The sequence below is a fragment of the Stigmatopora argus genome, chromosome 14 (genome assembly GCF_051989625.1).
Source record: "Stigmatopora argus isolate UIUO_Sarg chromosome 14, RoL_Sarg_1.0, whole genome shotgun sequence".
In the NCBI taxonomy this organism is placed as follows: domain Eukaryota; kingdom Metazoa; phylum Chordata; class Actinopteri; order Syngnathiformes; family Syngnathidae; genus Stigmatopora; species Stigmatopora argus.
Genome location: NC_135400.1, coordinates 6046982 through 6059601, shown reverse-complemented (window position 1 = coordinate 6059601; position 12620 = coordinate 6046982). Strand labels below are relative to the sequence as shown.

The 12620-nt window shown below is 39.7% G+C and overlaps 1 protein-coding gene across 4 annotated transcripts in view; it reads right to left on the bottom strand.

Annotated features, from left to right (window-relative positions):
- The window catches only part of ap5z1 (adaptor related protein complex 5 subunit zeta 1), a 16958-nt gene extending 4338 nt beyond the window's left edge, over window positions 1-12620 (bottom strand). The window contains exons 1-13 of one of the 4 annotated variants that reach the window (XM_077618593.1): window positions 12496-12620; window positions 12156-12293; window positions 10934-11114; window positions 10213-10363; window positions 9974-10086; window positions 7147-7318; window positions 5109-5156; window positions 3654-3794; window positions 2376-2413; window positions 2054-2216; window positions 479-657; window positions 257-399; window positions 43-173 (exon numbers count right to left, since the gene is read on the bottom strand). In XM_077618593.1, the coding sequence (XP_077474719.1) occupies window positions 43-173; window positions 257-399; window positions 479-657; window positions 2054-2216; window positions 2376-2413; window positions 3654-3794; window positions 5109-5156; window positions 7147-7318; window positions 9974-10086; window positions 10213-10363; window positions 10934-11114; window positions 12156-12293; window positions 12496-12536 (1639 nt within the window). In that variant the 5' untranslated portion in view covers window positions 12537-12620. The remainder of the gene's footprint in view (window positions 1-42; window positions 174-256; window positions 400-478; window positions 658-2053; window positions 2217-2375; window positions 2414-3653; window positions 3795-5108; window positions 5157-7146; window positions 7319-9973; window positions 10087-10212; window positions 10364-10933; window positions 11115-12155; window positions 12294-12495) is intronic. The other 3 variants (XM_077618594.1, XM_077618595.1, XM_077618596.1) reach the window with 3 other exon arrangements.

Below are 12620 nucleotides of genomic sequence, written 5' to 3'. Positions count from 1 at the left end.
ACCCACAATATTTTGAATGAAAACACAACATTGTTTGATTACCTGACCCTGCTTCATTTCGGAGTAGGAAAAGAAACAAGCCTCGATAAGCTGGATTTCGGAATGCATCCATTAATGCCAAGCTACGCCCTCCGGAATCAGAAATAGGAAGGAATGTTGACCTGGAACACATGCTGGATCAAAAAACATGCACAAACTAGCCCTGAAACAAACCCGTATACATTTTCGGGAAGATGTTCATCAATCAAATGTGCACCTGAGTTGCAAGAGCAGAGTAGCAGAGAGACAGGGGAGGTCTAACAAACTGTGCAGAAGCTCCAACGCAGTAGCCGGTGTCACAAAAGAGGGCAAAAGATCAACAAAATCATCCACCACCGCAGGGCTGTCCCACGCTAAGAACTGAAAGACACATGGCAAATGCTGTCGAGCCAGTATGCTTTTACAATTATGTACTGCAACCTTTTGCCCTGTTTTTTACCTTCAGAAAATTTGGGAAGTTGCGTATATACTGGGGAACTCGGAGTTGCACATCCTCGAGGTTTAGTCGCAAAAAGCGCAGTAGCTCATGTGCTAAAAAAGGGTCGTTATAGAGCTCGGCAGGGAACCGACCAAGCACCAGATTCCATACGCAGTCACAGTCCACTGCGGCCATTTCACCTATACAAAACAAAAAAAATGAATTTGAGCTTTTAAGTATTTAGGTACACATGCACCAACCACCAAATTTAAGGAACAGATTCTCCATGAGCTAATCAACACACCGCAGGCACAATCATAGACCGAGGGAGAAATCTGCTTCTCTTAGTTACGTTGGCGGTACTCTTCACTTAAATAATGATAATCTAAAAACTAGTGTTGCACCAATACGATACACTGAGATGTCATCGGTACAGGGAAGGACTAAGAAAAAAAAAAGTGCCGACATACGTTTCCAGATCTAGTCCAATCACATCCTTCTGCTGTGAATTTGCATGGACTTCCTGTGTGTGGCACCAGTTTTTTTTTACCTAGGTCTACAATGTCTTGTGTGTCTTGTGTCTCTCTTGCTACTGCAACCAAGAAATTTCCCGAATACGGGATGAAATGAAGTTCTAACCCAGGGGTGTCAGACTCGGGTTGGTTCGTGGGCCGCTTTAACGTCAACTTGATTTCACATGGGCCGGACCATTTTAGATATAATATTTAGATTTTTTTAAAAAATAAATGGATTAAAAGAACTGGATTAAAAGCCCTGAATATTCAGTTTTTTTTATAGATCTAAAATAATGTTTATTTTAGCTTTTTTTAAATATATTTTTAGATTTTACAAAATGATTTTTGAACTAAAAACACAGAAAAAAATAGATTAAATTACAATTATTGATTTGAAAGGGGGGAAATCAGGAAATTTAATATACATCTATACTCTTCATTTTAATTTGATCCTAAAACAGAAAGTCGGCACTCATGATTTTCTTTACCGGGCCACACAAAATGATGCGGCGGGCCAGATTTGGACCCCGTGCCACCACTTTGACACATGTGTTCTAACCTAACCTAAATGTGTTCATCAATAGTAGAAGTCTAATCCATTTGAAGTGGGAGGAATGGCAGTCATCAGTGGGAGGCAATGAGAGGAAAAAACTAAATAAGACCCCACTTTGGCCAAGATGGACACTTCCACCAATTACTTTATCACTAGTAGTCATCTAATAAATGTGAAATGGATGGAGTGTCTAGCACCATCAATGCTAGCTAATGAGTTAAGCAGTATCTGAACAAGCCATGAAATAATTACTATACAGTTGTGCATATGCAGAAATGTAGTATTAAAAGATAAAGCATCGGCTGATCCGAATCGTTATTGGGAGCTAAAAAATGGTATCAGTGTAACACTACTAAAAACCTTTAAAGAATTGCAAATTTGTTAAACTGGTCAAGCATATAAGGTAAACAATCCGTTAATGATACAGAAAGAAGAAACTGGGTGGCTTAATAATTATTAATTGCAAGCGCTAGGGCAACTGGATGTACAAATGTCCCCATAAGATGATAATGTTGCATAATTACGTGCCATGATTGAGATAGAACTGCGCCACAGGTAGCAGGACTCTGGCGAATGATAAGTCAGAGTTGAGACGGCCAAACAGTGCCTTTATACACGGGAACACCCGGTATACAAAGGGCGCATCCTCTACGCACACAAAGTCCAGGATACACACTGCTTCCACAAGACACTGAGGGAGGAAACAAATGCAATACAATCATTAGAACTAGCTTTTCAAACATAGTGAGAAAAATACCAGTCGCACAATCATCTGTAACAGTGTAATTCTATATGAATATCTCCTATGCGACTTTGTAGTGTAAGTGAGGAAGAAAAAAGTTAAGCTCACAGCTTTCTGTAGATCTGAATCTGTTCTCCTCTGGGCCTCTAAGACAAAGATTGAAAATTAAACAGTATAGCAGTACCAACACTCAATATAGGATACATTGCATGTCTTCATCTAATAGCTAAATAGGTACCTACAATATTAAGAAATCATATAATTGGATCACCCAGATTTTCAACACATTTTGGCAAATGGGAATGATTAATTATGATTCATTGATTAAACAAATTTAATGAGTTAAAAAAAAAGAAATCACACATTTCAATCACAGGCTACATTCCAAACACCTTTGTCAGTGCACAATTTTCCAGTACAGACTAAATTGACCCACAAATTATCTCAGCTCATGGCTACCCTAATCGAGAAAGCCAATTAAATAAAATAAATAAATTAATTAATGTGAAAATACAAATTTAAAATACTAAATATATATAATATGCTAGTTTTTATACTATTCCACACATATTTTGTAGCTGAAGTTATTATTAGTTTTAGACCACTAATATAACTTATTTTTTCTCCCTACTTGTGACCATATAAATGTTTGGACTGTCCTAGGGCGGAAATGTCCTAAAGTGTCCCGTAAACCTTCTATAATAATAAAATGGTCGCAGGGGGTGCTCCAGCCTACCCCAACTAATAAATAAATTAATGAAGCGGCAAAAGAATGTCAAAAGATAAAGAACAAGTCACAAATGCAGTATATTGATGTGTTAATGGGCCTTATGAGGTGATTTGCAAATTAATTTGAACATCTTATAACAAAGATGTACAGTATTGTGAAATTATCAAAAAGGGATAAAAAAAACAACTAAGACAGCTGGGATAAACGCAACAAATAAATAGACAATGGGTACAAAAAAAATCACTAATATAAAGCGTGGCTGTGGCTAATTCCATTCAAGTTTTAATCCTTTTATGGACAGTGGTCACTACAGTGAACAAAAGTTGACACCCTTAACCTTTAAAAGCAAGTGACTGAAAAAAGAAATAAAAAAAATTAAAAAACAGGCCTAAATAAAAACATATTATTACGTTGTTTGATAGATTATTCATGTAGTATTTGAAATATTTTTTCAATAATAAAAAAAATAATCCAATGTAGTCAAAATGTATTGGCTGTTTAGCACCTTTAATGGCAGCCAATGGTGAGTTGCATGAGTGCTCTGTAAAGGGTGAAGAAACTATGAATTTTCAGTAGAGGTAAAAAGAACCAAAAAAAAACATAATTCATGCATGAAAGGGTTACATTCACATGCACTGACAGTGGTGCCTACATACTGCGATCACTCTGCTCAATGAGGCGCTGACAGTACTGGAAGGCCTTTTCTCTTAGGCGCTCCTTTGGAGACAGCAGGCGGCTGGAGGAGGATGTGGCGGACACCATGGAAACCACAGACCCGTCGATTTCTGACCTATCATCTGTAACACAGCGTGGCACAAATCTGAACTTGAGATGATTATCGATATCTGCACAAAATTGTGTTTTTGCCAGGTATAGAAGTTTACTGGTATTAAAAATTGCAATCAAGTGAAGAGTTTGATGTGGTAAGAATCAGAATGATCGAATTTGACTGCCTAGTCTGAGTTTACATGAATTCAAATTTTCAATATTGTTTAGTGTTACACCGTTACAAATCTGGTATTGATACATATATGATACTAAGATGACATTACCGGTATCGGGGAGTACTGAAAAATAAAGTGCCAATATGCTTTTCTCTCTCTCTAGCTGCCCTTCCTAAGTAGATTCAATGGTGTGACGTCCAATCATCCTCCTGCTTTCGATGACTTTATCATTGGCAGACATCCAATTCATTTGAAGTGGGAGGACTAGCATTCACTGCCACCCTCCCACTTCAAATGGATTGGACGTCTAGCGTCATTACTGACAATGAATTAAATAAAAGCCATAGGAGCAATTACTTGACAGTCAGTAAGTATGCATTGATTTAGTATTAAAAGAATATATGGTAGTGTAGTCGAGTATAATATAATATTATTGTTAAAAAACATTTTTAACATGGTATCAGCATAGTTTCTCCATTGGCCAATACCACACAGCCTAGTGACAAAATTGAGTATCTATGCAACACTATTATCTTGGAAATCCCTGCTATTTGTGCGTTCTGAATTTCACATAACTACTGTAAATTCACTACACAAAGTGGGAAAAAACATTTTGTTTTTAAATTTAGACATTATTGGCTCATGAAATTAAACAGCGAATGAAACAAAATGATTGTAATCTAGATATAACGAAGGAAATAAACTTCAGAAAGTATTTTTCTTAGCCTTAAATGTGACGACTGCCATTGACAGCGATTGACGTTCAATCCATTAGAAGCAGAAGGGTTGGCAAAGAAACAAAAGGGTTCATTTGCTGCCACCACCCCACTGCAAACGGATTGACCATAAAATAGGGAAGCCACAGAAGAATGATGGAAAAAGACAGAAGAAATATTCTTTGTGTGTTTTTAAGGATCTCCAAGGGGTTAAAATGAGTGGATGAAAAGATTAGATTGATTAGTTAAAAACTTTTCATTATGCAGTCATTATAAACCTGAGGCAGTGAGAATCACAGGTTATGCGGGTGTTTATGGTTGGCTCGTGCAATAAATTGAAGTTATCAATGATCCGACAAAGGGTTTTAAGCTGAATGCAAGCTGTGAGAACATTTAGCGGATTGATATTCTTAGATTCACATGCACTGCGCCGCTCAAATTCACTTCTTACCATTTGAAAATGAATGAGAGAGGGAAAGACTTAGCTGAAACTTGCTTGCTGGAGATGATAAAAACACAAAAACTTACTTTCCACAAAATATTTAAACTTCATTAAAGGAGACATTCAGGGGGGAAAATTGACTTAAAATGCTCTCTGGTTAATTAAAGGCTGAATTCATGCTGTAGGATATGATGATATACGTATTTAACCAAAACAGTTTAAAACTTTATACGCACTGTACCCACATTTTCCTGTCTATCGTCATTATTGCCATATACTCCTCTGCATAAAATGCATATTCTGGACAGTGGATGACACCCAATTTGAACTGACTTGCCACTTTGATGGAATTTCCTATACAACTGGAGTATATGAGGTAAGTTTGTTTTTTCAAGGTAGTTTGCTAACTGCATCCTCCTGACAACCATACGTGAGTAATGCATGCAATACAAGTGAAAATATGAAAATCTAACACAGACACAAGCAACACAATCCCTTGCCGTATTGAGATTCAATAAATTGTATTATGTTAACTTAACTGATGACAACATAAAAAATATAAGAATTAAGCTTCTTTTACATCTGTTTTTGTTTTGAAGTAGATGTAAACTAAAGTTGAGAAAGTTGCAAAATAATAAGTAAGAATGTCATGCTAAGATTTAACAAAAACAATATTTTGCATGATGCAAATTAGAGTCTACAGACATTAATGGTCATGACATTATGGGGCATAAAAAACGATGATGGTGCGTTGACATGGAATGGACTAATTCTAATATACAATGATACATTTAAAATTTGTGTCAAGTCTGTTTAATGTAAATTTAAAAATAAGTGAATGGTGGAAAAGCTTTCATAATTGTTTCATAATTTTTCAATAAACAAATAAAAATATGGCCACCCGAAGGTGCTGTGGTTCTTCCGCTTGACTTTGATGCGGGCAGTCTGGGTTCAATTCTCACGCGGTGGCAGGGTGATTGTGAGCATGAGTGGCTTTTTCATTATGCCCTGAGGTTGCCTGGCAACCAATTCAGGTTGCCCGCTGCTTGTGGTTGGCTGGGATAGGCTCCAGGTGTGTGGAAGATGAATAAATGAATTAAAAATGTATTATATCGTGGCATATAAATTGTTTCCATAACGAACAGCACTAGGCTAAATGCTAGATATAATTGTTTTTTGTTTGTTTTTATGAACCAGAGATTTCTAACTTCTAACTAATCTTTGTTGGTGTATCCTACTACAGCAGTTCCACCTACAAATGTAAAAAAAAAGTTGCAGTGGAACTCATTTCCTTTTAAAGAATAAAAACCAGATAAATCTGTTCCAAGGTCACCATGACATGAAACAGAACGCAGAGGAAACAATTGCAATCTGAAGTGCATGGAGTGCCTGACCAAGACTACACAAACGTTTGTTGCTGTTCCTGAGAACGGCAGTATCAGATTACACAAAATTGTTCATGTTGCAGTGTGTCTTGGAATAAATTAGTTTTTACACTACTAGACCGAGCCTGCCTGATCGTCATGTATTGACGCAAATAGCACGGCCCGACAGCTACTGTCATAGGGAGGCTGGACCAGTACCCATCTATCAGTAATGGCGATGGAGTCACTCCGTATTAAAATATTGGTCCCTCTGCTCTGCTTGGATGAAAACATTTGCTATAAACAAGACTGATTGTGTGAGATTGGATATCAAAAGGCACAAAAGGCGGTAGCTCCGTCCACTCTTGCTCGTTTTGTGTTTTTGCTGCTTTTCTGTCTTAATGATTTCATTTAGTGATTCTCAATGATCCCATTTACTTTGATTTGCTTTGTACTTTGTGCTTTTGCTTTGTTGTTCTGTCTAATCACCCTCTTGCTACTGCCACAATGAAATTTCCCGAATACGGGATGAATAAAGTTATCCAATCCAATCCGAACAATTAAAACTAATTTCTCTTCTCCTGCCTTGTCAACCAGTGTACGGAAATTAAATTAAATATTACAATGCAGTAGTTTGGACATCTCTGACATGATGTGTGCTGCTTTGAATATTGAGTTCATACCAGTGTCTGTTATGATGCCGCCAGAAACAGAGTGAAAGGTGAGGAGCCAATGTCGTAGCATGGAAAAGGAGTAAACATTCATCCACTGGTCTTCAGTGAAAACTTGACCGACACACAGTACTGTGAAGAAATCTCCTGACACTGTCCCATCCAGCTCTGCTATCGGCAGCGGCTATCGGAACATAAAAAGGGTAGGTAAATAAGGACAATGGCAGGTTAAAAGAAAAACAATATTGATATCAGTAAGATACTAGAGATGGACCGATAATATTCTTTTGGCTCCCAATACCGATTTTCATCACACATCCTTATAAAAAAATATTTTAAAAAAATACATTAATTCTCTGACACCCTCCGATCTCAAAAGGGTTTGGCCGTCTACTCATTACAATTCATGGCAGAAGGATGAAAACACCTTTCATCATCCTAACCAGAATTGATAGGGGCGATATTGTGATACTGTCTAACTCAGGGGTCACCAAACTACGGCCCGCGGGCCGGATACGGCCCGTCAGCACATTTGGCCCGGCCCTCTGAAAAATACCAGAGACGCTATTGGATTTTTTTCCTATTTGGCCTTGAAGACTGGGACGTTTTAATCTTGTGTTTGGTTCATAATAATAATAATAATAATAATAATAATAATCGGACATAGGCCATGTCGTCATTACCACAACACAAAAAAGCCTACTTGTCATCACACGCAGAAACTGCGTGTGACGAAATTGATGGTGCTTCTCCATAAGCTACGTTTAATCGGCAAAAGACCTAAATAAGTGTAAGTTACGGACTTGTAATTTGTCATTCCGCTGTTGTGGATACAGGTCGCTTACCTCTCGATTACATACAGGTCGCTTACCTCTCGATTACCGCACACTGTCTGCCACTTACCTTCCTTCAAGTCAGCTAGGAGGCGGCAGATCACCAACCAAACATCTATTCATATGCCGCAGAAGGGAATGTGTGCATGTTAGCGCGAGTTTAGATGTCTGATGGATGTGGGGAAAAAACTGTCCTTAAGCCTATTTGTCCGAGCTTTGTGGGACCTATAGCGTCTGCCAGAGGGCAGCAGCTGGAACAGATTGTGACCAGGGTGGTAAGGGTCCCCTATGATGTGCTTGGCTCTGCTGAGGTAACGCGGGCTGGCAATGTCTTCAAGTGAGGGCAGAGAGCAGCCGACAATCCTCTGGGCAGTGTTAATCACTTTCTGCATGGCCTTTTTGTCTGCCGCCGTGCTTCCAACGTACCACACTGTGATGCCGTACGCCAGGATGCTCTCTACAGTGGTTCTATAGAAGGTTCTCAGAAGATTGGAGCCCAAGTTGTTCTTCCTGAGCACCCTGAGGAAATGGAGTCGTGTCTGAGCCTTCTTCACCACTGCCGTGGTGTTTGTAGACCATGAGAGCTTGTCCGTGACGTGGACCCCCAGGAATTTAAAGGACTGGACCCTGTCTACACATACTCCATTTATGAGGAGTGGGGCCAGATCTGTGCCGTGTTTGCGAAAGTCCAAGATTATTTCTTTAGTTTTCGTGGTGTTCAGTGTGAGATTGTTCACCGAGCACCACGAAGACAAATTGTTGACCTCATCTCTGTAAGCCGACTCATCCCCTCCTGAGATGAGTCCGACCACAGTGGTGTCGTCAGCGAATTTGATGATGGCGTTAGACTGGTGGGTGGGTGCACAGTCGTAGGTGTACAGGGAGTACAGAAGAGGACTCAGTACACAGCCTTGAGGGGAGCCAGTGCTTAGTGTAATGGAGGAAGAGAGGTGGGGACCAAGTCTAACAGTCTGTGGGCGGTTGGTCAAGAAGTCCTTTATCCAGCAGCAGATTGAAGAGGATAGTCCAAGGTGGGAGAGTTTGTCAGTCAGAATGTCCGGTTTTATGGTATTGAAGGCTGAGCTGTAGTCAATGAAGAGCATCCTCACATAGTTCCCAGGGTGTTCCAGATGGCTCAGTGCTGTATGAAGAGCAATGGCAATAGCATCATCAGTGGACCTGTTTGCCCTGTAAGCAAACTGGTGAGGGTCAATTGAGGGAGAGATTGTATTCCTGATATGGCGGGCTACCAACTTTTCAAAGCACTTCATGATCACAGGCGTGAGGGCAACAGGCCTATAATCATTCATGCTGCCATTGCTTCTATGAAGAACCCAGAGAGAGTTATTTAGTTATTATTTTTTTCATAAATAGTTCTATTTATTTCCTGTTTTTTTCCCGTGAAGAACTCAGAGAGGGTTATTTAGTTATTATTTATTTCATTAATAGTGTTATTATTTGTTTCCTGACTTTTTTTCTGTAAAGAACCTGGAAAGGGTTATTTGGTTGTGTGGCTTTCTGGAAAACAATAATTTTTTAAAGCTCCCCTACGATCGTCACACTTTTTCTGTTACAAACTGACACCGGCCCCCCATCAGAGAAGGAAAAAGTTATGTGGCCCTCACAGGAAAAAGTTTGGGGACCTCTGGTCTAACTCAATGCATTGACATTAAAATGAGGTCACAACTCTTATTTCTAAAGATCATTTTAACAATGTCAAAGCATCTGCGATTTACTCAGTGGCTGACATTAATAGCAATAGATGTCTAAGTCATTTGAAGTGGGACGGTTGGCAATGAATGAATGTTCTTTCGCTACCATTTTCCCACTTCCAATGCATTGCATGTTCACTGGTGATGAACACATTTAAATTCGCAGCTGACAAATGATAAGTTGCCACACAGCAACAGCATGTTATTTCTTAGTCCTCCCCGATGACATCATTTGAGTGCTATATCGGTGCCAATACTGATACTAGTATCGATGCAACACCATCATATACGTACTTGACGTGACCTGGATCCTGTGAAAAATCCTCCTGAAGGAGCCCCGCCTCCTTGCGTAGTGCTTGCATAGCGCAGCCAATCAACAAGCCTTTTACTTAGGAGAGTTATGTTATCTGTAGTGATTCAAATGCAGAAAAGTCAAGGCTTGGGGAGAAAAATTACATATGTGAGCCAACACTACTATACTAACTGCATGTTTGAAAGAGTCATTTTTTCACATTAACAAGCTATACTGTTACCTTCTGTAAGACTCTGAGGGCTGTGTGTGAGGATGGTGTTGACGATTGGTAGGGTATGTGCAAATGAGTAAGTCGGCCCTTCTGAGGATCGGTTTTCCAGACTGCGGAGGAGCTGACCGCAAAAAGCTGACAAATCATCTCGGGATTCAGCCTGTTTAAAGCAAAATGTGGACAAAGCAACCAAGAAAAAGAACCACCCATTAACAATACAAAAGGAACACATTTGGAAAAAAAGATGAACGTCTTGGAAAAATGCAAAGAAAAGCATGTTTTCATATTTCAATCCGGTCAACCCCTTCCGAACTAGATTTTATTCTGAATGAGAGATGTGGTTTATGTTATGTTTTTTTTTCCAATTAGAAACTGGAGTTAATCAGGTTAGCCAACTACAGTATTCTTTCGGACAACAAGAAGTTATTCAATTGGACATCAGCATACCTGGTCCACATGTGTGGAATTTGCATGTGCCTTCGTGGGTTTTTTTCCGGGTACTCCGGTTTCCTCCCACATTCCAAAGACATGCATGGTAGGCTGATTGAACACTCTAAATAGCCCCAATGTATGAATGTGAGTGAGTTGGGTTGTTTGTCTCATTGTGCCCTGTGATTGGCTGGCCACCAAGTCTACCCCGCCTCTGGCCCGAAGTCACCTGGGATGGGCTCCAGCACCCCCCGCGACCCTAGTGAGGATAAAGCAGTTCAGAAAATGAAAAAAAGCATACCTGAGAGAGAAGCAGAGCAGCTGCATGACTATTTATCTGACCAATACTGTCCTGCTTGTATATTTCTGCCTGACCTGGGGAGGGCAGTGTCTCTCTGAGCACAGCTGAGCTCAGCACCTGAAGCTGCTCCACGGGTGAAAAGAGAAGCGTTACAAGCTTCTTCTGAAGCTCGGGTGGCAACCTTTGGTTAAAAAAAAAACAAAGCAAAAAAAGTGATTTATCAGACCCATGCATAATGACTACCGTATTTTCTCGCATACAAGCCGCACCCTTAAAATAGTTGAATTCACAATCTGTCGCGTATAAGGCGCCCTGATTCACAATTTTCACATCCACATCATGGTTTTAATAGGGAGTACAAATGTGTTACTTTGAAGGGAAAAAATTTAAGAAAAATCATCGCATGTGGTATTTCTAAGATACTGTATGAACCCAAAGGATGGTCTGTTGGATTGCACATTATTTGGGTCAATATCAGCTGGCGGCTGAGTGGTTAGCGCGTCGGCCTCACAGTGGTTCAAATTCAGGTCGGTCCACCTGTGTGGAGTTTGCATGTTCTTCCTGGGCTTGTGTGGCTTTTCTCCGGGTACTCCGGTTTCTTCCCACATTCCAAAGACATGCATGGCAGGCTGATTGGACACTCTAAATTGCACCCAGGTATAAGTGTGAGGGTGAATAGTTATTTGTCTCCTTGTGCCATGAAATTGGCTGGCCATCAATTCAGGGTGTCCCCCGCCTCTGGCAGTCAGCTGGGATAGGCTCCAGCACCCCCACGACCCTAGTGAGGATAAAGTGGTTCAGAAAATTAGATGAGATCATGAGGAAATTAATATGCATGTCTTTCTAAATGCAAAATATCAAATTATTCAATTTTAGATTAGATAACTTTATTCATCCCGTACTCGGGAAATTCACTGTCGCAGTTGAAAGAGGGTGAGAACACTGACACAGGAAAATAAATTTTAGACATAAATAAATAGGTAATAAATAAATAAATTAAATAAAAAATATATACACGCGCACGCGCGCACGCACGCGCGCGCGCACACACACACACACACACACACACACACACACACACACACACAGTGAACATTGCAGTGCATCTTCTTTACATTGCAGTGAAAAAATAGTAATTTTGTGAACCAAGAGGAAGCCGTTTTTCCATACACTTTGTAAAAATGCAGATTCTGAAATTGGAATAAATACTAGTAGCACTTACGTCCTCGTATATTTAGTGGCAGAGAGAATGAGGTGCAGCCTTTGCAAGGAATCCACAGTCTCGTGACCATGTTCTTTCCCCTCTAGAAGCTTGACTAATCTGTTGTAAAACTTCTGCAACTCAGACTCCTGAATCTCTCTGGAACAGTGAACTACTCATTAATCATCCCGCAAGTGACATTCTATGCATTCTGTCATGATGTAAAATGAAGAAGACGAAGGGTATTTTACCATGGCATAATCAATCAATAACAGTGGGAAAATGAACAAGAAAGGAAAACATATATATGATAAAATATAATATATAAAATTAGTGCGGAATAGCTGTTTCACAGACTCACCTTGCTTGTTTAATTAAACTTTCAGAACCGTGAGAATACATGTTACTTTTTATCCGGGTTGGTATCTTGATAACACTTCCCCATATACCGGAACATAAACAGTTCACCCCTGAAAAAGTCCCGAC